This window comes from Neoarius graeffei, chromosome 20 (genome assembly GCF_027579695.1).
Source record: "Neoarius graeffei isolate fNeoGra1 chromosome 20, fNeoGra1.pri, whole genome shotgun sequence".
NCBI lineage: Eukaryota > Metazoa > Chordata > Actinopteri > Siluriformes > Ariidae > Neoarius > Neoarius graeffei.
The window spans coordinates 35,963,769-35,987,634 of NC_083588.1; the positions used below are offsets into that span (position 1 = coordinate 35,963,769).

The 23,866-nt window shown below is 40.2% G+C and overlaps 2 protein-coding genes across 4 annotated transcripts in view; both read left to right on the forward strand.

Annotated features, from left to right (window-relative positions):
- Positions 1-5,472, forward strand: part of pik3r6b (phosphoinositide-3-kinase, regulatory subunit 6b) — a 59,119-nt gene extending 53,647 nt beyond the window's left edge. For all 3 annotated transcript variants that reach the window (XM_060901592.1, XM_060901594.1, XM_060901593.1), the window contains exons 19-20: positions 2,288-2,391; positions 4,992-5,472. In XM_060901592.1, the coding sequence (XP_060757575.1) occupies positions 2,288-2,391; positions 4,992-5,142 (255 nt within the window). In that variant the 3' untranslated portion in view covers positions 5,143-5,472. The remainder of the gene's footprint in view (positions 1-2,287; positions 2,392-4,991) is intronic.
- An 8,753-nt stretch (positions 5,473-14,225) lies between these two features.
- mfsd6l (major facilitator superfamily domain containing 6-like) lies at positions 14,226-22,900 on the forward strand. The gene is made up of 2 exons (XM_060902592.1): positions 14,226-14,396; positions 20,783-22,900. Exon 2 carries the CDS (start codon positions 20,818-20,820, stop codon positions 22,555-22,557), a length of 1,740 nt encoding a protein of 579 aa, XP_060758575.1. The 5' UTR covers positions 14,226-14,396; positions 20,783-20,817; the 3' UTR covers positions 22,558-22,900.
- Positions 22,901-23,866: the final 966 nt, after the last annotated feature.

Below are 23,866 nucleotides of genomic sequence, written 5' to 3' on the forward strand. Positions count from 1 at the left end.
TGTTAATGACCTATTGCCAATTGACCTAATGAGTTGCAATTTGGTCCTCCAGCTGTTCCTTTTTTGTACCTTTAACTTTTCCAGCCTCTTATTGCCCCTGTCCCAACTTTTTTGAGATGTGTTGCTGTCATGAAATTTCAAATGAGCCAATCTTTGGCATGAAATTTCAAAATGTCTCACTTTTGACATTTGATATGTTGTCTATGTTCTATTGTGAATACAATATCAGTTTTTGAGATTTGTAAATTATTGCATTCCATTTTTATTTACAATTTGTACTTTGTCCCAACTTTTTTGGAATCGGGGTTGTACAATTTACTGTTTGCATCATGCTGCATATCTGTGTTTACTTCATAAATTTCCAATTCTAGCAATAGAGGACTTTCACTGATGTCACAGATTTTTGTTTATCATGCAGCATCTGCCATATTGCGGGGCAAACAAAGAAACATGTCCGTGACAGTTAATAATGAAAATCAAGATGACTGCAGTCATTACAATCTCTCTGAAAGTATTAAGTATTTATATTATACCAGCAGATCATGTCACATCCAAAAACTGAAACATGCAGGCATCACAGATCCATATCATTTTTCCACAAATGTATTTATTCCACTTGGAAAGTGTGCGGCAAACCACCTCCTGTATTTGGGATGCTATGACATCCTGAACTATTTAGTATTTGGGACTTCTAAATACAATGGAGATGCTAAAGGTATACAAAAGTACAGATGCTTAACAATATTTCCAGGCTGGTTTCATGCATGCTGGAAGGTTATGAAAAATTCCCAATAAAGAAAAATATCTTATTATGACAAAGGTAAGCTCAAACATGGACATCTATTAGTAATAAACAAGCCAGGACCTAGATCTAGCATGTTTTATGGTGTTTAGCCTCATCTACATATCGGTACATAACAAACATGCTACTGGTTGAGCCAAGCGTGAGGTCTAATAAAATATATCGTGTTCAAAGCCCACATCCAGACATTTTAATGTTCATACATTTGCCATTTGGCATGTTTTTTTTTTTTTTTTTGTAGTGCAGGAGAGTTGCTAAGTATGACACGCTTGTGTGTGTACCAGTAGACTGTACTGAGTAGTGCCAGATCATGTAATGTGTTAAAAACTTTACTATCTCGACCAAAGTTCTGTCCATGGGTTTAATATAACTGAATGGCCTTGAGCAAGAAAAAGTGTTAGGAGAAATAACAGGTGCACAGAGCTTTCATACGAACCTGATATAAAATGTTCTCCACACACACGGGAATGCTTTGTTGGCATCTTGTTTAACTGCGGCCTGCCATTTTTCTTGCCTTTCTGGATTCGCCAAGAGGTGGTCAAAAGTTAAACCAGGCTTATCTCCACGTCTGTTATTACATTCAGAAGCACTACAGCTCTCTGACATTGTTCTTTTAACTCCTGTAACTCCTCTCAGTTTATCTGTAGATGTTGAATGAATTGGGCTTACAATCACTCGTGTACACGTGTGCAGGTCGTTGTCAAACACAAAGCTTTTTATTTATCAAAGTTACCCAGCAACATGGCCGCATAAACAAATCCACAGTTATGATGATATTATGTGAAAGGCCCCTATAGTCCCTTACATTGAAACCATTATGATAGTTACTTAGAACATGTAACACTCTATCCAGCTTGTCTTCTTTGGCAATTTTTTTTGTTGTTGTTGTTAGAGTAAATATAAGCAAAATATTGGGCCATATTGTGTCAAAAATGTCAGTTAGTCATTATTTCTTGCTTATAGAACTGGTGTATAAAAGCAATATCACACTCACAATTGTGCTGTTGTACCGAATATCAGCTATTGTGCTGTTGTACTAATTTGGCCACGGGTAATCACAGCTGTGCTGATATTCAATACAGCAGCAGTGCAATATTGCTGAAATATATCAGCCTTTATTTAGAACTGTTTGAATTGAGTCAGAATCCCATAGTTTCCTTCTGAGAAAATTCACCTGCCATGTTAGTGAAAATAATCCTAAATATCTGCTCATTAGGGCTTAAATGGTTGATTGCAGATAATATGTGTGATGTTTTAATATTTTCAAGAAATAAATGACTTTGCCTCATGTTATAAACTGAGCTACACAATAGCTGTCCTGTCTACAAACTAACTGGTACAGCTTTAGGGAAAATGGCATCACATGGTTAAAATGAATGCTGTTCCAAGAACAAAAGATGGAGGTTCTAGGAATTTTAGGAAATTGTCCTACTTTATGAAATCATATTAGTGGTATAGAATTACTAATTGTGTCTTTTCTCATAGTCTACGCTGAGAGTGACTGATATTAGCATCAGAGCCCTGGAGGAGAAAACATTTACTGTATGTCTGGACAAAGACTCGTGCAGGACCTTCAAAAATGTCCAGAGGTAAATAAAGACAGGTAGCCACATCATACCATAGATATAATAAATCTAGATGCTGCATTAGCTGCTCTTGCAGTCATGCTTCAGCGTTGCTTTCTTTTATACATGAACACCCGGTCACAGTCAGGGCTAAGAATCCGTTGTAAGCCAATACGGAGAGATTAAGGAGACATACAGATGTACACAGCAAATTCCTCAGTGTTGAATTAACACTTTCAGAGTTAATTTGTGTCCAGTTGAACCTATATAAACACTCTGGGTGTTAATTCAACACTGGGGATTTTGCTGTGTACCCTGATAAAATCAGCTGTAACTTTAACATTTAAAAAAATTTTTTCTTTTGAGTGACATCATACATTTTTACATTTAACAGTTATTCCACGAAATTGAGTCATACATGAGCTGATAGCCGACGAGGCACATACCACTGAGTTGGCTATAAGCCATATACGATGAGATCGAGTGGAATAACTTTTGTTCTATCCACATTCACTGGATTTTGAGAAAAAGAGCATTTTTATTTTTTTGCAAATCCGATAAATAAAAACTTCAAACTTTTGTATGACATTTTTCATACAAAACGTCAGACAAAATCATTTCCACTTAAAATGTAAACAAACCAGTGAAATGACAGTAGCAATTTGTGAAAAAATGTTATAATAATAATTCTTGAAAAATAAAAAAAAAGATACGTTCTTAACATCAAATACTTTTTTTCCATATTTTGTTGCTTTTTTGTATTTTTGGGGGTTTTGTTTTCGAGTACAGTTTTTATTTCGTCCTCAGCTGGTTCAGTCACACATGCCGCCATTTTCTTCTTCTTCTTCTTTAGGGTTTTTTGGTGGTTTGGTACCACCAACTGGGCTGGAGTGTGGACCAGGAGATTGGGGTGGGGGTGGGGGTGTAATATTCTTTTAGCTATTTCTGTTTCTTTTAAATACTTGATAACAGAGTGATATATCTGACTTGATGCACTCTGCCTTTTTGTTTTTCTCTACTCACGGTATATGAGCTGATATCCAAGTAGTAGAGTAGCCAATCAGAGTTGCTCATATCCAGTGAATGTGGATAGAATAAATTGCATTATATTGCTACAGATAACTTTCAAATCTACTAAAACACCTACTAAAACAGCTGTAATAAGAGGCTAATAATAAATCAGACTAGGAATTCCAGAATTTTAAAAAATTAATTTCACTAGAATTAGCAATAATATGACTACATACATTAAGCACTTGAACTATAAGCAACATGTGTAGCTACGGTATTAAAAGCAATATATTCATCATAATTTGATCACATAACATAATGATGGCTAAAGCTGGAGTGACACCTGTAGCTAAGTTAGTTACATGATAAACACTGCCTACATGGTTACAGTAACTCAGACAATGATACTCAATCAGAAATCCAAGTACATTTAACTGTAACATTTAACAACTTGATTTAATCACAAATCCATCCATCCATCCATCCATCCATCCATCCATCCATCCATCCATCCATCCATCCATCCATTTTCTATACTTCTTATCTGTCAGGCTGATGAAGGAAGCTAGAGCCAATCCCAGCTGACTTCGAGTGAGAGATGAGGCACACCCTGGGCACGTCACCAATCTATCGCAGGGCTAACACAGAGACACACAACCATTCACACTCACACCTATGTGAGTGTGGCAATTAATTTAGAGTAGCCAGTTGACCGAACCCACATGTCTGTGGACTGTTGGAGGAAACCGGAGAACCCAAAGAAAACCCATGCAGGCATGGGGAGAACATCTCATCTCATTCTCATTATCTCTAGCCGCTTTATCCTGTTCTGCAGGGTCGCAGGCAAGCTAGAGCCTATCCCAGCTGGCTACGGGCGAAAGGCGGGGTACACCCTGGACAAGTCGCCAGGTCATCACAGGGCTGACACATAGACACAGACAACCATTCACACTCACATTCACACCTACGGTCAATTTAGAGTCACCAGTTAACCTAACCTGCATGTCTTTGGACTGTGGGGGAAACCGGAGCACCCGGAGGAAACCCACGCGGACACGGGGAGAACATGCAAACTCCGCACAGAAAGGCCCTCGCCGGCCACGGGGCTCGAACCCGGACCTTCTTGCTGTGAGGCGACAGCGCTAACCACTACACCACCGTGCTGCCCTGAGGAGAACATGCTAATCACAAATCCAACTATTTAATTGCGAAAATCCTTACTAAACACTGTATCAAATATTAAGGACATCAGCCAAGAACTGAAGCTGTGTTAAAGAGAAGTAAAAGAGCATTAAGCAGTAATAAACTGTAAACTCACCTCACTCCTGTAAATCCCTCATAAAATAAAAGCACAATTTCTCCTGAGAAAGAAATATTCTTATATCCAAATACTGTGCAGCAGGCTGCTGTTTTCACAAACAACTTCATCGACTGTCTGATTTCTGTTCAAGTCAATGGTGACAAGTTGTCTTTGACACAACAAGCATACCTCAGTGCAGCATCTAGGTTGCTTATATTCGTGCATTGTGCATACCATGATGTAGTTAATTATTTGTTTAATATGAACCAACTGTGCTAAGGTAACTATATAATTTAGTATCTCTGTTATGTAGCATAGAGGTGTCTCCGTGCACAGACCCTGGATACTCTCTTCAGAAGACCAAGTCGAAACACAGTTTGACGGAGGACGACTCGAGACTGAGCAGATTTCTGAGCAAGACTTTCTCTTTACCCATCAACACCTTCTCTGGAGCTGTTCAGTGACAATAATGGGGAAGCCATGGCCTAATGCTTAGAGAATGCTAAACAATGCTTCGGGTCCAAAAGGTTACGGTTCAATTCCCTGGACCAGCAAGAATGGCTGAATTGCCCTCGAGCAAGGCACCTAACCCCCAACTACTCCCCAGGCTGCTCTGGGTATGTCGTTCTGGATAAGAGCATCTGCTAAATGCCTGTAATGTAATGTAATAATACAACAATCATGCACACTCCTGCTACTGATCATGAACTCTACATATTGAAATAACATTCCTGTGTGAATGTAGTATCTCATATAATACTATTATATTAAACAATATTTTCTTGTTATTGTTATTTTGCGTTGGACTGTGAATACCTCTGTATGTTATCTGCTGGATTATTTAAATTGTCTTAACATCCCAATATGGTTTTGTGTCAGTCACTTCTATAGATACTCCAGATAAAGCCTTTGATTTACTAATAATTTCTGTGATATAAGTACATCTAAATATTTTATGTTTGGAAGATACAGTGGATATAAAAAGTGTACGCACCCCGTTAAAGTGATAGGCTTTTCTGACGTAAAAAAATGAGACCACGATAAATAATTTCAAAACTTTTCCCAGCTTTAATATGACCTATAACCTGTACAGTTCAGTTGAAAAACAAACAAATCTGTTCGGGGGGAAAAACATAAAAAATAAAAAATGTACAATAAGCTGGTTGCATAAGTGTGCACACCCTTAAACTAATACTTTGTTGAAGCACCTTTTGATTTAATTACAGCATTCAGTCTTTTTGGGTTCACACCTGCCATCAAATAAAATGACTCTGATTAACCCCAAATAAAGTTCAGACATTTACTCAGTTGCATCCTCCAGCAAAAGCCAGGGTTCACAGAGAGCTTACAAAGCATCAAAGGGATCTCATTGTTGAAAGGGATCACTCAGGAGAAGGGTCCAAAAAAATGTTCACGCCATTAGATATACGTGTACCATGGAGCACAGTGAAGACAGTCAAGAAGTGAAGAAAATATGGGACAACGCGCAGATCACCCGTTGGTATCTGGCACTCCAGCCGTTTAAGTTCAAAGTGGTCCACAGGCCGGGGGCACAGATGGTCGTGGCGGATTGCCTCTCCCGTCGGTGGGGGAGTCAACTGCAGGCCGGACAGCTCCCTGGCCTGAGTCGGGCAGTGGAGGTATGTGGCAGCGGGGGCATGGTCAAGCGTTGGTCTGTGAATGGAGGGCGGAGTCAGGGAAGGTAAGTGGCAGAATCACTGCACCTGACGGGAACTAACCTGTGTTTGTGTGTCTTCCCCAGTGACCGTGCCTTATAAGAGGAGAGGGAGAGCAGAGGAAGGGAGCTCTCTCCCCAACCAGAATGCTTGTGTGTGTGTGTGTGTGTGTGTGTGTGTGTGTGTGTGTGTGTGTGTGTGTGTGTGTGTGTGTGTGTGACTGGGAGAGTGTAAAGAGCTGAAAAGCTAAAATAAAGAGTTTGAGAACTCAGTTCTGGCCTGCCGTGCTTCTGTGCTCCACCCACCTTAAACGATTCTTACAGTATGTTTGGCATAAAAACAACACTGCACATCACCAAAAGAACGCCATACCCACGGTGAAGCACGGTGGTGGCAGCATCATGTTTCAGGGTTGTTTTTCTTCAGCTGGAACAGGGGCTTTAGTCAAGGTGGAGGGAATTATGAACAGTTCTAAATACCAGTCAATTTTGGCCCAAAACCTTCAGGTGTCTGCTAGAAAGCTGAAGATGAAGAGGAATTTTGTCTTTCAGCATGACAATGACCCCAAAAAAGTTTTGGAATGGCCCAGCCAGAGCCCAGACCTAAATCCAATTGAAAATCTGTAGGGTGACCTGAAGAGGGCTGTGCACAAGAGATTCCCTCGCAACCTGACAGATTTGGAGCACTTTTGCAAGGAAGAGTGGGCAAATATTGCCAAGTCTAGATGTGGCAGGCTGATAGACTCCGATCCAAAAATACTGAATGCTGTAATTAAATCAAAAGGTGCTTCAACAAAGTATCAGTTTAAGGGTGTGCACACTTATGCAACCAACTTATTGTACTTTTTTTAAAAAAAAAATGTTTTTCCCCCTAACAGATTTTTTTGTTTTTTAATTGAATTGTACAGGTTATAGGTCACATTAAAGGTGGGAAAAGTTTTGAAATTATTTATCATGGTCTCATTTTTTTACATCAGAAAAAACTATCATTTTAACGGGGTGTGTACACTTTTGATATCCACTGTATAGTTTAGTAGGTCTTTGTAATAGGTTTTAATTAGAAGTACACTTTACTCTTTTCTTACTCTCCTTCACCTAATTCACAAATTAGACAAGGAGGAGCTAGAAAGAAAACAAGGACCATATGCATGAAATCACCGAGTTAAAAGATCTCACAAAAACAACTATTTATATAAAAAATACTTAGCCAAAATGTCTATAATTAAACCCTAATACTGAACATAATTAATACACATACACTCCCTTACTAGCACTAATGAGCAGTGGGAGGAAACCAACTCAGAGGAAGCCCATGCAAAACACCACACAGACAATAACCAGCAATCAGGATTGAACCCAGGATACTGGAGCTGTGGGTTTAATCCAAACTTTAATAATTCAAAACCAAATACTGTAGGCTTATAAATAATACCAATTTGGTGGAAAACTCAAGGATAAAATGCTTTATATCCTTCATCAAAAAATTCCCGTGGAGGGATTGGCCAAGGATGGCTCACGTGACATAAAATAGTCCCACCACTGATTAAGCAATGTATCTTATGATGTCAAAAAAAAAGGATATGGTGTGAGTCAGTCATGATATATCCTGGATATACCATGAACTGATGTCACTATTTCAAGCTATGTGGCTGACTCGAGTCACAGCTGTGGCTCCGCAAGCATTTCTGTGTGTGTAGATCTACATACCATGATCATGCCTAGCGAGGCAGGTGATAGCATGGTACATTGCACATGTGCAGGTCGAAGGTCATGCCAATGTAAACAGCAAACATGGCTGCCTCCAGTGAGTTTATGCCAAGATTCAATTTTAACACTTTCAGTTTTGAATTTTTTGATGAGGGATATAAATCAAAAGGGTGAGAAGCTTGGTCATTCGGGAGAGACTTGGAGTAGAACTGCTGCTCCTACACATCGAAAGGAGTCAGTTGAGGTGGTTCAGGCACCTTGTTAGGATGTCCCCTGGATGCCTCCCAAGGGGGGTTTTCTGGGCATGCCCCACTGGGAGGAGACCCCGGGGCAGACCCAGGACACGCTGGAGAGATTATATCTCTCAGCTGGCCTGGGAACACCTCGGTATCCCCCTGGAAGAGCCGATGGAGGTGGCCGGCGAGAGGGAAGTCTGGGCTGCTCTGCTTAGGCTGCTACCCCCGCAACCCGGATCTGGATAAGCAGTAGAAGATGGATGGATGGATGGATGGATGGATGGGATATAAGTCAAATATACCATGCATTGAGAGGCACCGATAATTATGGATTCTCTTTGGTGACTGACATAGTACTATTTTCTTCAGGGCTGCGCCCCTCACAAAATATTATTATGCCAGTCACCTCAGAGAACCCATACACTCTCAGAAAATAAAATACATTATTGTACCTTTAGGGGTACAATGGCTTGTCACTGGGGCAGTACCCTTTAAGGCATTTATTTGTACCCTTTATATACTGCTTAGGAACATATTTGTACTTTTTTGACCCTGAAAAGGTACACATGACTACCTTGAGGTCCAATAATCAGCCCGAAGGGGTACATTAGTGTAGATTGTACACATGGGGTACAGAAATGGACTCCTACTGTACCCCTATTTCTAACAGTGTCATTTCAACTGGAGCCTCTCAGTGCATGGTATATTTGATTCCATCCATTTTGGCATATCACGACAGTGACATGGCTGCTCTGACGGCTTCAGCCATCAAAGTCTCTAGGGAACATTACAGTAGGGGTTTCCCGTTGCCTTTTACTGGGTTATTATAGAGGTTTTCTCCTCTCAACCATTCACACTCACATTCACACCTACAGTCAATTTAGAGCCACCAGTTAACCTAACCTGCATGTCTTTGGACTGTGGGGGAAACCGGAGCACCCGGAGGAAACCCACACAGACAACATGCAAACACCACACAGAACAGCCCCCATCGACCACTGGGCTCGAACCCAGAACCTTCTTGCTGTGAGGCGACAGTGCTAACCACTACACCGCCATGCTGCCAGTATATTTGATTAATATTGCTCTAATAAATAACCAAATTATTATTGTACACATTTAAATAATGTCTTTAACACCTACAGTTGGATCATGTTCATAAAACTGTACTGAGTTGTCAGTGGAATTTATTTTACACTAGTTGCAAAAAGTTTGAGGACCTGCATTTTATGCCAGAATAAAACGACATGAATTCAACGATTTTGAACATGGATGACAAATTTCCTGCGTGGGGCCCGAATATGAAGGTCAGGAATGACAAACGGGCCTTGTAGCGTGAAATAATCAATGAACAGCAATGTGGAATCTCGGACGCCCCAGAATAACCTGACGAAACGTGAAAAAATTTTGTATTTTATCGCTTAGTTTGACAACTCCGACAATGTGTTCCTTGATAGCCGTGATTGACAATTTATTGGCCGTCCTCCCTGACAACACACAAGGACGTAAACGATGATTGGTCAGGGACAAATCTGTAGTTTCCAGTCTCCCAACCAACATGCAGAGGTGGACAGTAACAAAGTACATTTACTTGAGTATTGTACTTAAGTACACTTTTTGAGTATCTGTACTTTACTTGAGTTTTTTTATTTTGGAAACTTATGACTTTAACTTCACTACATTTGAAAGGCAAATATTGTCCTTTTCACTCCACTACATTTCTGTCAAGATCCTTGTTACACTTTACTATGAAGTGGCTTTGAAAGTGGATGGGCTTTTTTTTTCTTTTTTTTCTAAAATGTGATTGTTTTTTTCGCAGGTGACACTGAGACAGCCTATCAGTAATCACTAGGGTCACGTCCATAGACTGTATAAAATCAAGTTCAATGATTTCTCAGTAGCAGTATTCGAACACGATCAGTTGATGGCAGAATGGAAGGAGGCGGTTCTTCTGGGGAATCCACACACCCACGGCCATACCTAGAACCCATGTTTCAGTTTTCTGAAAGGATTAAAGATTCGTTTCGTTTTAAATGTTTACTTTGTTTGCCAAAAACGAACCACATCACGGCCTACAAAAAACTTGCCATTCAACCTGCAGAAGCATCTTGAGGTGTATAAATATATTGTTCCAAGAGAAAGCTTGCAACAAAGTTGTCTGTGCTTTTAGAGCTAGTGATAACATTGCAATAGCTATGCAGTCTGGTTAGTCAAATGACTTTCTATGGATTTGCCTGCCAAGTTGCCATCGCCTTGTCCACAGCTAACGTTAACACATAGCTAGTTAACTTGGACACTGTTAGTTAGCATGTAAAAACAGAGTTACGCTAACATGAATAACGTTAACTTATCTGAAGTCCTTTCAGAAATATGTTTTAGCATAATCTTGCCAAATAAACAGAATGTAGAAATGTTTCTTTTCTAGTAGCGTTAGCTACACAATATGATTTTGAGTGTGAAAAGAGTTTGCTAGCATGCCAGGTGGAGCTTCACTGACTAGCTAGCTTAAAGTGCACATCACGGGTAAATTCAGGAGCAAGATCAATGTAATTCTCCTATTTTATATTAAACTTTGGTCAAATATCTGTAACATTCTGCATTTTCTGCAATTTTTTTTACCTTGCACAATACCAGAAAAATTCAGTTGAAATCAAACCATTTGAGGCGAATTGGTCCACCTCTGAAAAAACTTGGCATTTGGATTTCCCGGCAAACACTGATTTTCGTCACGTCACGTGCAGTACGCCTCCCTCTGAATCCTACGTCAGCGCTGGTTTGTTTATGAGAAAATGACCTGGTGGTTTTCTGCAAATTTCTTCAACGTTATCACGTAATTATTAAAATGGTTAACAGATGTATCGTAGGAGGGTGTAGCAACACCAATCTTGATGGGATTAGTACTGATCATTTCCCAAAAGACCGGACAATGAGAGAGAAATGGGAGCGCTTGGTCTACACAGGCTGTGCACTGAAACCGTGCAAAGCTCTCGCAGCCTGCTGGCGCTTCCGCAGATAACACCACGAATCTGGCTCCAGACTCCCTTGGGATTTTTCCAGACGTGTTTTGTTATTTTATTTTTTTCTGCTGTAGACAGATGGCCTTGTGCAAAATTACCCTTCTGGATGAGTGTGTAAAGGGACATACTTTCATATTTAAAAAAAAACCAAATTGGTCCAGAATATGCCCTTTAACGTTAAACCACCATGACGGCACAGCATGCGTTCATTTTGTGAATTCAGGTAACGGCATTAGGTTTTGTAAGCGTTGTGGCAATAATACAACAATGCGCTGACAGAAAATGCACTTTTAATACTTAAGTATTTTTAAAAGCAAGTAGGCAAGGCAAGGCAAGGCAAGGCAAGTTTATTTATATAGCACATTTCATACACAGTGGCAGTTCAATGTGCTTTACAGAAGTAAAAGCAAAACAGTAAACAATAGAGAATAAAATTACATAAAATAAATGGGAAAAAATATAATAAGAATTAAACAATAGTAGAAATAAAATAATAAAATGAAGTAGAAGTTCAAATAGGGGGAGAAAAAAAAACAGCAGAATAAAATAGAATAAAAGTTAAGTAAAATTTGAAACATGCAGAAACTGTAAAAGTACAGATTATAAAACATGTAAAGAAGACAATATTAATTATTTAACAGAAAGCATCTGAAAACAGCTTGGTCTTTAACCTAGATTTGAAGCTGCCAACAGCAGGAGCATTTTTAATGTCCTCTGGCAGTTGGTTCCATAGCTGCACTGCATAGTAGCTAAAAGCTGCTTCACCATACTTTGTTTTAACAACAGGTTTTAATAGTAAATTTTTCTGTTGCGATCTGGTAGATCTGATTGAGTTAGGCCACTGCAACATATCAGAGAGGTAATTGGGCCCTGTACCATTTAGAGATTTGTACACCAGCAGCAATGCTTTAAAGTCAATTCTGTAGCTTACTGGAAGCCAGTGAAGGGACCTTAGAATTGGAGTAATGTGCTCTGTTCTTTTTGTTCATGTGAGAACCCTAGCCGCTGCATTTTGCACCAGCTGAAGTCGTTTGATGGTCTTTTTTGGCAGGCCTGTGAAAAGGCCATTGCAGTAATCAACCCTACTAGAGATGAAGGCATGTATCAGTTTTTCCAGATCATTTTTTGACATAAGTCCTCTTAGTTTGGAAATGTTTTTTAGGTGATAGAATGCCGTTTTAGTGATTGCTTTCATGTGACTGTCAAAGTTTAGCTCGCTGTCAATGAAAACACCAAGATTTTTAACCATTTCTTTAGTTTTAATCCCTTTTGTGTCAAGAATACTGGTAATCCTGAGTCTTTCATCTTTTTTTCCAAATAGAATTACTTCTGTTTTATCTGTGTTCAGCTGAAGAAAATTTTGTGACATCCAGTTGTTGATTTGATTGATACACTGGTAGAGACATTCAAGGGGGGCATAATCATTAGGTGATAAAGCAAAATAAATTTGGGTGTCATCTGCATAGCAGTGATACAAAAGTCAATTGTTATTGATAATTTGCCCAAGTGGGAGCATATAAAGGTTGAAAAGTAATGGTCCAAGAATCGACCCCTGGGGGACACCACAGGTCAAGGACATTGACGTTGAGGAACAATTTCCCATGGTAACAAAGAAGCTTCTATCTTTTAAGTATGAATTTAACCAATTGATAACTTTATCAGTCAATCCAACCCAGTGTTCAAGTCGATATAGCAGTATGTTGTGATCAACAGTATCAAAAGCTGCACTGAGGTCCAGTAATACCAGGACCGATGTTTTGCCTGCATCAGTATTAAGACGTATGTCATTTATAACTTTAATCAGCGCTGTTTCAGTGCTATGATTGGCACGAAAACCTGACTGAAAATTATCAAAACGGCTGTTTCATATCAAGAAGGCAGTTAATTGACTGAAGACAATTTTTTCAAGGATTTTCCCGATGAATGGTAAATTTGATATTGGCCTGTAGTTATTTAATACTGAAGGATCCAGATTATTTTTTTAAAGTAGGGGCTTTACAACGGCTTTTTTTCAGGGACACAGGAACAACGCCAGTCTCTAGGGATGTATTTATAATTTGAAGCACATCTGTAATTATAAGATGAAGAACAGACTTAAAAAAGTTGGTGGGCAGAATGTCCAATTCAGATGTTGAGGAACTGAGATTTTGTACAGTTTTTTCAAGAGTCTCATAATCATTTAAACAAAATTCTGACATTGTGTTGAAGTTATCTATCTGTGTCATTGGTGATTGCAGTTTTTCAATTTTTTGCAGCTGAGATATATTAGTAAGTACTTCAGTACTTAAGTAAAAATTTGACTGGACAACTTTCACTTGTGGGGCAGCACGGTGGTGTAGTGGTTAGCGCTGTCGCCTCACAGCAAGAAGGTCCGGGTTCGAGCCCCGTGGCCGGCGAGGGCCTTTCTGTGCAGAGTTTGCATGTTGTCCGCGTGGGTTTCCTCCGGGTGCTCCGGTTTCCCCCACAGTCCAAAGACATGCAGGTTAGGTTAACTGGTGACTCTAAATTGACCGTAGGTGTGAATGTGAGTGTGAATGGTTGTCTGTGTCTATGTGTCAGCCCTGTGATGACCTGGCGACTTGTCCAGGGTGTACCCCGCCTTTCGCCCGTAGTCAGCTGGGATAGGCTCCAGCTTGCCTGCGACCCTGTAGAACAGGATAAATGAGATAATGAGATGAGATGAGAACTTTCACTTGTATCGGAGTAACATTTAACCAGTGGGATCTGTACTTTGACTTAAGTCATGAAGTTGGGTACTTTGTCCACCTCGACCAAAGTGACCATCGTGAAAGTGGAACAAACAAAAACATCATGTAGGCCTAGTCTGATCAGTAGCTTGCCCTGCTTTCTGTCATGTTGAGCTGTGATCTCAGTGACCGTAGACAGAAGGCGCTAGTGAGTAAAAACACCTCTAAAGGTGAGCAGCTGTGGTCGGATACGGTCCTGTGTCTCACTCGGGATCAGACGGTTATTGAACTATTTTTCATACAGGACGGACACAGGGGATTTTTTCCCCCTCCTACAGTATTTTCCACACCTATACAACATGACTCTACTGTGCTGTTAGGAGACAGTCGGTCAAGGTAAATAATGACACTCTTTTAAAAATATATTTCAGTATGACGTGTACAAACAGACTGAGACAGGTGTACAGGTAACCGCGCGACACGCAAAAGCGTCCGGGTCGTTTCTACTTTTGAAATAGTCTAGATAAAGTTCCGTCTTTTCCATTTCCCATATTATTTTCGCTTTGGCCACTTCCTGGTCAGACAGTCTGACTAATTCACTGCGTTAACTTTAACACACAGAAACATGGCCACACCACTGAAACTCCTGTTCGTTTGTCGTTTTAATCAGTTGTTCAGCTCGAGCTGGCGGATCCGGTATGTAAACGCAGATCCTGCAACAGTTCCGTAAACTGAACTCAACACTTTCCTTCCAGGTGCTGGAAATACAAGTCTGCTTTTCTCTGGACCTGTAGCTCATGTTTCATCAAGCTTATACAAAGATCTCAAAATAAACATGTCTTTACATCTCTATCGGTGTTCAGAGATAAAACACGAAGCACATACCGGTAGATCAGGACTGCAAAAGACCAAATAGGCTACAGCTGAAATAAACAGACCTCATGAATGCGTTTTAAGTTAATATTTATTTATTCAATGGGTGTTTCTCCAAGTTCAGGCACTTGTAAGTCCCAGTGGTTGTTTTTCTAACAGATTATTTTTTATTTTTTATTTTAACCATTTAACTTTATGACGTTCACATCACAACATCTATCTAATAATGCCTGTATATTATATTTTTACTGCTCTTCGAGAGCATTTTATCAGTGACTTTTGCTGTTTTTAAGACTTCATCTCATCTCATTATCTGTAGCCGCTTTATCCTGTTCTACAGGGTCGCAGGCAAGCTGGAGCCTATCCCAGCTGACTACGGGCGAAAGGCGGGGTACACCCTGGACAAGTCGCCAGGTCATCACAGGGCTGATACATAGACACAGACAACCATTCACACTCACATTCACACCTACGGTCAATTTAGAGTCACCAGTTAACCTAACCTGCATGTCTTTGGACTGTAGGGGAAACCGGAGCACCCGGAGGAAACCCACGGGGAGAACATGCAAACTCTGCACAGAAAGGCCCTCGCCGGCCACGGGGCTCGAACCCGGACCTTCTTGCTGTGAGGCGACAGCGCTAACCACTACACCACCATGCCACCCCGTTTTTAAGACTTGTAATCTTAAAATGTTAATCACTACAAACGTTTTTTTTTTTATATATTCTTTTACATGCCTGTCTTAAGAAAGCATGGAAGAAACACATACCATTTCAATTTGTAATGCATGGGGTAGTTTTTAACTATTTTTCAAGTAAAATATTCAGTGTCCCACAGTTATCGGTTATTTCCACTACAAGTAATGATTTTAACCTACTAGAGCCGCCTTAAAAATGCTTTGTGGTTACCAAAGAAACAGTAGTGTCCCAGAGCAAGGTTGAGGTTAAACACGAGAGACATGTCGTGATCAGAAAAAAAGAAAAATCCAGGTAACTATTCCTTGGAAACACTATTTTTATTGGGCGTCATTTCCACTCAGGCTGTAAATCTGTCAAATTATGTAAAATAAGTGAAAGAAATAGCATATTTTTATTTATTTTGCATACATTATGTGCTAACACCAAAAGTGGCTTCGTATGGCGAGGGAGTATGCCAATTTATTTTTTCGCAGTGTGGTTTCCATCAAATCCTGCACTCTGATTGGCTGGCGAGCAGGTCCATATCCTATGGTACGGACCTCTGGCGACTCGCTCGTTCACAACAACAACAAGCATAGTAGCAATTTTTGTCAACATTTATCTTTTTTATAAGATTTATTTATAAGATTTTTATCAAAAATCTTAAATTTTTGCCAGCATTTCTCAGCATAATAGCATTAATTTTACAGCATGGATAGTGATAACGACAGTCTTCACAGCGAAAGTGAGTTTTACTACCCTGAGGAAGAAGAAATAAAACATTTCAAGAGAAAGCTTAAAAACCTGTAACTGTTGCTAACGCTGAGCAAAAACATGGCTGAATCCTCATCTCATCTTCTCTAGCCGCTTTGTCCTGTTCTACAGGGTCACAGGCAAGCTGGAGCCTATCCCAGCTGACTATGGGCGAAAGGCGGGGTACACCCTGGACAAGTCGCCAGGTCATCACAGGGCTGACACATAGACACAGACAACCATTCACACTCACATTCACACCTACGGTCAATTTAGAGTCACCAGTTAACCTAACCTGCATGTCTTTGGACTGTCGGGGAAACCGGAGCACCCGGAGGAAACCCACGCGGACACGGGGAGAACATGCAAACTCCACACAGAAAGGCCCTCACCGGCCACAGGGCTCGAACCTGGACCTTCTTGCTGTGAGGCAACAGCGCTAACCACTACACCACCGTGCCGCCCGTGGTTGAATCCTGACTAACTCAATTTTGTATAAATAAGGAACTACATAGGCGGCAAAATGTAGTTTTTTGTTTTTTTCCCTGCCATGGAAGTGCACTTGTATACCGAGGAGGAAGCCATTTGCATTACAGTCGTGAATGAGGATTCAAAATGGCGGCTTGCCTCGGTTTTCCCTTTTGGGCACTCTCGTTTTCTGTTAGAATTTGGTAAAGGAAAAAAAAATATTATTTACCAGCTTAAGGTCGGTCCGTATGGTGAAATACCGTGACCTCGGCCTTGAATACTGATCTCGGCCCAGAGGGCCTCGGTCAATACTTTCAAGACCTCGGTCATGATATTTCATGATACGGACCTCCCAGCTGGTAAATAACACGTATGTATTATGCATACATTATGTGCTAACACCAAAAGTGGCTTAGTATGGTGAGGGAGTATGCTAATATATTGCGCAAAATAATAATAATTTCCACCACAGAATGAGTTGTAGTGGAAATGACGACTATAGTTTATATTTTATTTTATAATGTAATTTATATGTTGTACTCATGGGCAATCATGTTTTTAAAAGTTAGATTATATATATAATGCTGACCTACATATACATACCTCACTCAGTTATGTAAGATATGGTGGGCATGGTGTATAACCTAATAAACAATGATAATGTTTTATAACATTTTGCCTGATAATTTCAGTAAAAACAACCAGGGACAAAATCTTCACTGTCATTTCAGCCACACGGTGTCATTTACATCACGATACATGTTTTAAGGGGGAGGGGGACTGCAAATGATATACATTTAAACTCTTTTCCAAATTTAGAATTAATTTTTCATTGGTGCTTGAAAAAATGTAAGTGACTTTAACTATGGATCTGCAAAAAAAATGCATTCCTGATGACGGAAAACACAACTCGTCATTTTTTAATAATAAATTTAGTTCATTAAGCCATATAATTTATGTGGTATGATTAGGTAGTCATAGGCATGGCAAATGAAACATAAACAAACAATCCCTGTGTCTGAAATCACCCACTCGTTCACTACTCCCTATATAGGGAGTATATATATAGTGGACTATATAGTGAGCTCACTGGTAAAATGAAAAAAATGCTTTCGGGCACTACTCCGCTGTACTGGTATTTACGTCATTACTGTCGCACAATTAAAACATGTCAGATCAGTCGATTGGTGGGTTTTCAAAATAATAAATAAATACATGCATGTATTTTTGTGATAAATACATATTTTACTGAGCATATTTCCCACATTAATCAATTCAAAGTACCTGCATCTTTCAGTTTTGTTTTGTTTTTTTAAATCAAGGCTGAATATTTTCTTTTTTGCTGCTGCCTTTTATTACATCAAATTTGAGACTTTTAATTTGATTTCTTTCAGCGCGACTGCAATGCATGATGGGATATATTGCTTTGGTTAGTGACAATCATTGTACACTTCTTTTTGTGATGCTTTGAGTGCACTACAGTATATAGGGTGTAAATAATCCTCACTAAGGTTTCAGACAGCACTACAAAATGGCGTCCCCACTATATAGTCCGCTGTATAGTGAGTAGGGAGTGATTTTGGATGCAGGGAGTGAGTTACATTCCATAATCTCCAAATAATAGACATAAATTGAGATGTGGTGGAAATGGCTTTTATTTATTTATTTATTTTTTATTTTTTAAATGACGCTTGAAAAAAATGAGAAAAGAACAACAATATTCCTCGGTCATGCAAATATGCCCATTATCATACTTTGTTACAAGGCAAATTAATGAAATGAGGAAGAATGTTAAAAGTGTGTTTTGAGAGTATTCATTTCTTAAAAGTTGACCAGGCCAAACATGCCCAGAGTTGAAGAAATGCCCAAATGCGCATACGGTACATACATTCATACGTACGTACATATGCACGCCATGCAAGCCTGTGAAATAAATCCTGAAATAGATAAATGAGACAATGAGACAATAAATATATAAACATGTAAATATAAATGAGTCAGAATAGTTAAATGAATAAATAGGTTTCTATTTCAAAATGACATTTTTCAAAGCACTACTTTTACTTATTTCAGGGGATTTTTACAACCCTGATTCCAAAAAAGTTGGGACAAAGTACAAATTGTAAATAAAAACGGAATGCAATGATGTGGAAGTTTCAAAGTTCCATATTTTATTCAGAATAGAACATAGATGACATATCAAACGTTTAAACTGAGAAAATATATCATTTAAAGAGAAAAATTAGGTGATTTTAAATTTCATGACAACAACACATCTCAAAAAAGTTGGGACAAGGCCATGTTTACCACTGTGAGACATCCCCTTTTCTCTTTACAACAGTCTGTAAACGTCTGGGGACTGAGGAGACAAGTTGCTCAAGTTTAGGGATAGGAATGTTAACCCATTCTTGTCTAATGTAGGATTCTAGTTGCTCAACTGTCTTAGGTCTTTTTTGTCGTATCTTCCGTTTTATGATGCGCTAAATGTTTTCTATGGGTGAAAGATCTGGACTGCAGGCTGGCCAGTTCAGTACCCGGACCCTTCTTCTACGCAGCCATGATGCTGTAATTGATGCAGTATGTGGTTTGGCATTGTCATGTTGGAAAATGCAAGGTCTTCCCTGAAAGAGACGTCGTCTGGATGGGAGCATATGTTGCTCTAGAACCTGGATATACCTTTCAGCATTGATGGTGTCTTTCCAGATGTGTAAGCTGCCCATGCCACACGCACTAATGCAACCCCATACCATCAGAGATGCAGGCTTCTGAACTGAGCACTGATAACAACTTGGGTCGTCCTTCTCCTCTTTAGTCCGAATGACACGGCGTCCCTGATTTCCATAAAGAACTTCAAATTTTGATTCGTCTGACCACAGAACAGTTTTCCACTTTGCCACAGTCCATTTTAAATGAGCCTTGGCCCAGAGAAGACGTCTGCGCTTCTGGTTCATGTTTAGATACGGCTTCTTCTTTGAACTATAGAGTTTTAGCTGGCAACGGCGGATGACACGGTGAATTGTGTTCACAGATAATGTTCTCTGGAAATATTCCTGAGCCCATTTTGTGATTTCCAATACAGAAGCATGCCTGTATGTGATGCAGTGCCATCTAAGGGCCCGAAGATCACGGGCACTCGGTATGGTTTTCCGGCCTTGACCCTTACGCACAGAGATTCTTCCAGATTCTCTGAATCTTTTGATGATATTATGCACTGTAGATGATGATATCTTCAATCTCTTTGCAATTTTACACTGTCGAACTCCTTTCTGATATTGCTCCACTATTTTTCAGCGCAGAATTAGGGGGATTGGTGATCCTCTTCCCATCTTTACTTCTGAGAGCCGCTGCCACTCCAAGATGCTCTTTTTATACCCAGTCATGTTAATGACCTATTGCCAGTTGACCTAATGAGTTGCAATTTGGTCCTCCAGCTGTTCCTTTTTGTACCTTTAACTTTTCCAGCCTCTTATTGCCCCTGTCCCAACTTTTTTGAGATGTGTTGCTGTCATGAAATTTCAAATGAGCCAATCTTTGGCATGAAATTTCAAAATGTCTCACTTTCGACATTTGATATGTTGTCTATGTTCTATTGTGAATACAATATCAGTTTTTGAGATTTGTAAATTATTGCATTCCATTTTTATTTACAATTTGTACTTTGTCCCAACTTTTTTGGAATTCGGGTTGTATTCCTAAATGCCACATTTATTTTCCAGCTCTTTTCATTTCCGTTTGTTATATTCAAATGAATGGGTCGTGGTTATCTGACAGGTTCAGACTCTATCCATCCATCCATCCTAGTGTAACAATAGAAACATAATGTGAAAAAAGACGTACATTTAAGATATCATCTTAAATTAATAAATACATTATACTAACAAGGGAACTGTAGACATGAAGGGGCAGAGCAGCAGCGCCATTCTGAGTGTGTGTGTGATTTGCAGTAATTTTTATGTGATCTTTCTTTCTCAGTTCATAAGTTAATTACTTATTTATTCATTCATCCACAGAGTTCTGACTGTTTAGTGTGACAGAAGGAGCAGCCATGAAGAGGAGCAAGCAGTGGGATGTCAGAGGAGCTGTCAGCTTTGCAGCTTTCTTCTATTTCCTCTATTCCTGTGCCATAGGCTGCCTTTTGCCCTTTCTCACCCTTTACTTCCGGCACCTTGGCCTCACTGCCGTCATGACGGGCATCATCTTGGCTGTCAAACATGCAGTTGCTCTGATATGGAGGCCCCTCTCCTGCATCCTGGCCAGGCGCCATAACAAACGGCGCATGGTCATAACAGCGTCTCTCGTTTGTTCAGCAGCAGTTGCTTTAGCGCTTCTACTCTTCCCGTCCACAGGAAAGAGCACAGAGAGCATTAGCTGTAATGTTACTCAGCTGAATGCAGTACATGAGCTTAGCTCAACTACTCTGGAACCCAAGACAACTCTCCAGAAATTCTCGGGACCTGCCGTGTACTCAACAGAACAGAAGATGAGGCCTAACCAAGAGCATAATAACACTGAACATGTACCTGCAATGCCAGTCAACATCTCAGCATTACATAGCAACCAGAGTACCACTGTGACCACAAGCAGCCAAGGCAAGAAGAAAGGCTCTTTGGGAACAAAAAGTGTTCAGATACCTTCACCAGGTAAGAGGAGAAGATCTTTAACAAAGCATGAACAAAAGCAGCAGGAGATGGAAGAGGTTCAATACGATTTCCTTGGGAGCTTGAAAGTCATGGATACACAACATCAGATGTTTTTCTTGGTCATGATCATCATAATCCTGTGGGAGATTCTGGCTGCTCCGTTGATGTGGACAGCTGATGATGGGCTGCATGAGTACCTCGATTTTGTGGATGCCACCGAACGTCACAGGGCTGTTAAACCGTGGAGATTGTTAGGGATTGCTGGTGGTATGGGATGCTCTGGTATTCTAGTAAGCATCTTTTACTGTTTAACTGGAACAGTGTTGCATTTTTACACGTATACCCTGCTGATGGTTCTAATAGTGCCTCTAGTTGCTTTTTTACCGCTTTACCGCCACAAACGTCAGCATGTTCCTGGGGCTTGCTTAAAGGCACTATACCTAGTACGAGGAGACCCTCAGGCAGTGCTCTGTGTTATCACTGCTGTTCTTACTGGCATGGCAGGCTCCGCTGTATCTGACTTCCTCCTATGGCAAATGCAAGATCACAATGCTACAGAGCTTCAAATGGGAATTACTTTAGCTGTTGTGCCTCTGTGCCAGGCTGCTTTCGCCCCACTGAATGGATGTTTAACTCGTCTCCTGAAATTTCATGGCCGGCTGCTGCCTCTTGGTATCATGGGTCTGTCTCTACAGTGCCTTTCTTATTCTTTCATGTGGACTCCATGGATCATACTTCCTGCTCAAGTGCTGGCTGGAATCAGCATTGGTGCCCTCTGGTGGTCATTAGAGGCTCAATCTGTGGACATAGCCTCTCCAGGGACAGAGCTGGCAGTGAAGCGAGTGTTTGAAGCCCTTTATGTAGATCTTGGTGCTGGATTAGGCAGTGTAGCAAGTGGGTTTGTGGTACAGAAGTTTGGGATTAAAGTCCTCTTCCAGGGTGCAGCAGGGTTGCTCGGAGTGTGGTGCATTACTTTAGCTATATTGCAGTGGAGAATCCCTCGCCAGCGCAGGATAAATTACTCGCGCCTGCTGGCAGCTGACGCCAGTGAAATGAGCGAGTCAGAGTCTGAGCAGGACAATGACTGGTTGGAGAAAGCTATGGAGGATGACAAGGGGAAAAGTAATTGGAAGCGGATGGATTAATAAGGATAATAAACATCCTTCCACAAGAAATATGATGCCAGAACACCAGCTGAGTGACTGTCAAAGACATTTCGATGCGGAGAACTTGGAGCAAGGCAATATGCTGGAATATTATACTTTGATCCAGATTGTCCTTAAAGACTTTAAGAACAATACAGAGTGTCATTCAATCATGCCTGCTTTGCTTCTGTTGCTCAACCTGTCACAGCTGGACGCTGTATGAGCTACAGTTTGTTTCATCTGCCGTAATGCCAATGTGATTGTCTTAAATTACACATTGTAGGGATGTATCCTAATCCATGTACTTATTAAAACAAACAAACAAAAACAACTAAAGCTTAAACTGGTGTTTTTCTTGTTTATTGCCTCTTAAAGCTTAAAAATTCCTGGAACCATATTACACTTAAAAAGCAATGAAATAAGTACAGTAGATGTTTTATTGCTTTCTTAAAATAATTATATCACCACCACAGTGCATCAGACAATATATACAATATCAGTTAAAAGTTTGGATTCACTTTTTAATTCAATGTTTTTTCTTTATTAATTAAAAGATCCATCATTACTTTAAGACATGACGTATGCCGTTTCTCTTTACTTAATTGAGCGGTTCTTGACATAATATGGATTACTACAGTTATGGAATCGGGCTATTTACAGTACAGTACTGTTTTTTTTTTTTTTTTTTTTAAATTATTATTTACTGTTTGATCTCAGGTGGCATGGTGATGTAGTGGTTAGCACTGTCACCTCACAGCAAGAAGGTTCTGGGTTCGAGCCCAGTGGGCAGCAGGCGCCTTTCTGTGTGGAGTTTGCATGTTCTCCCCGTGTTTGCGTGGGTTTCCTCTGGGTGTTCTGGTTTCCCCCAAAGACATGCAGGTTAGGCTAATTGGTGGCTCTAAATTGACCGTGAGTGTGAATGATTGTTTGTCTCTATGTGTCAGCCCTGCGATGACCTGGTGACTTGTCCAGGGTGTACCCTGCTTTTCTCCCGTAGTCAGCTGGGATAGGCTCCAGCTTGCCCTGCACAGGATAAGCGGTTACAGATAATGGATGGATGTTTGATCTCAGACACATTCAGAAGGCAAGAAATTGCACTAATTAACTTTTGACGAGACACATCTGTGAATTGAAAAGCATTCCAGGTGACTACCTCACAAAGCTGGCTAAGATAATGCCAATAGTGTGCAAAATGTCAAGGTAAAGGCTGGCTACTTTGAAGAATCTAAAATATGAAACTTCTTTTTTACACTTTTTTGTTTACCACATCATTCCATCCATGTCCCATATGTTATTTTATAGTATTGAT

What these genes read in the sequence shown, in the direction of transcription:
- mfsd6l (XM_060902592.1), top strand. Translation starts at nt 20,818, where the DNA reads ATGAAGAGGAGCAAGCAGTGGGATGTCAGAGGAGCTGTCAGCTTTGCA.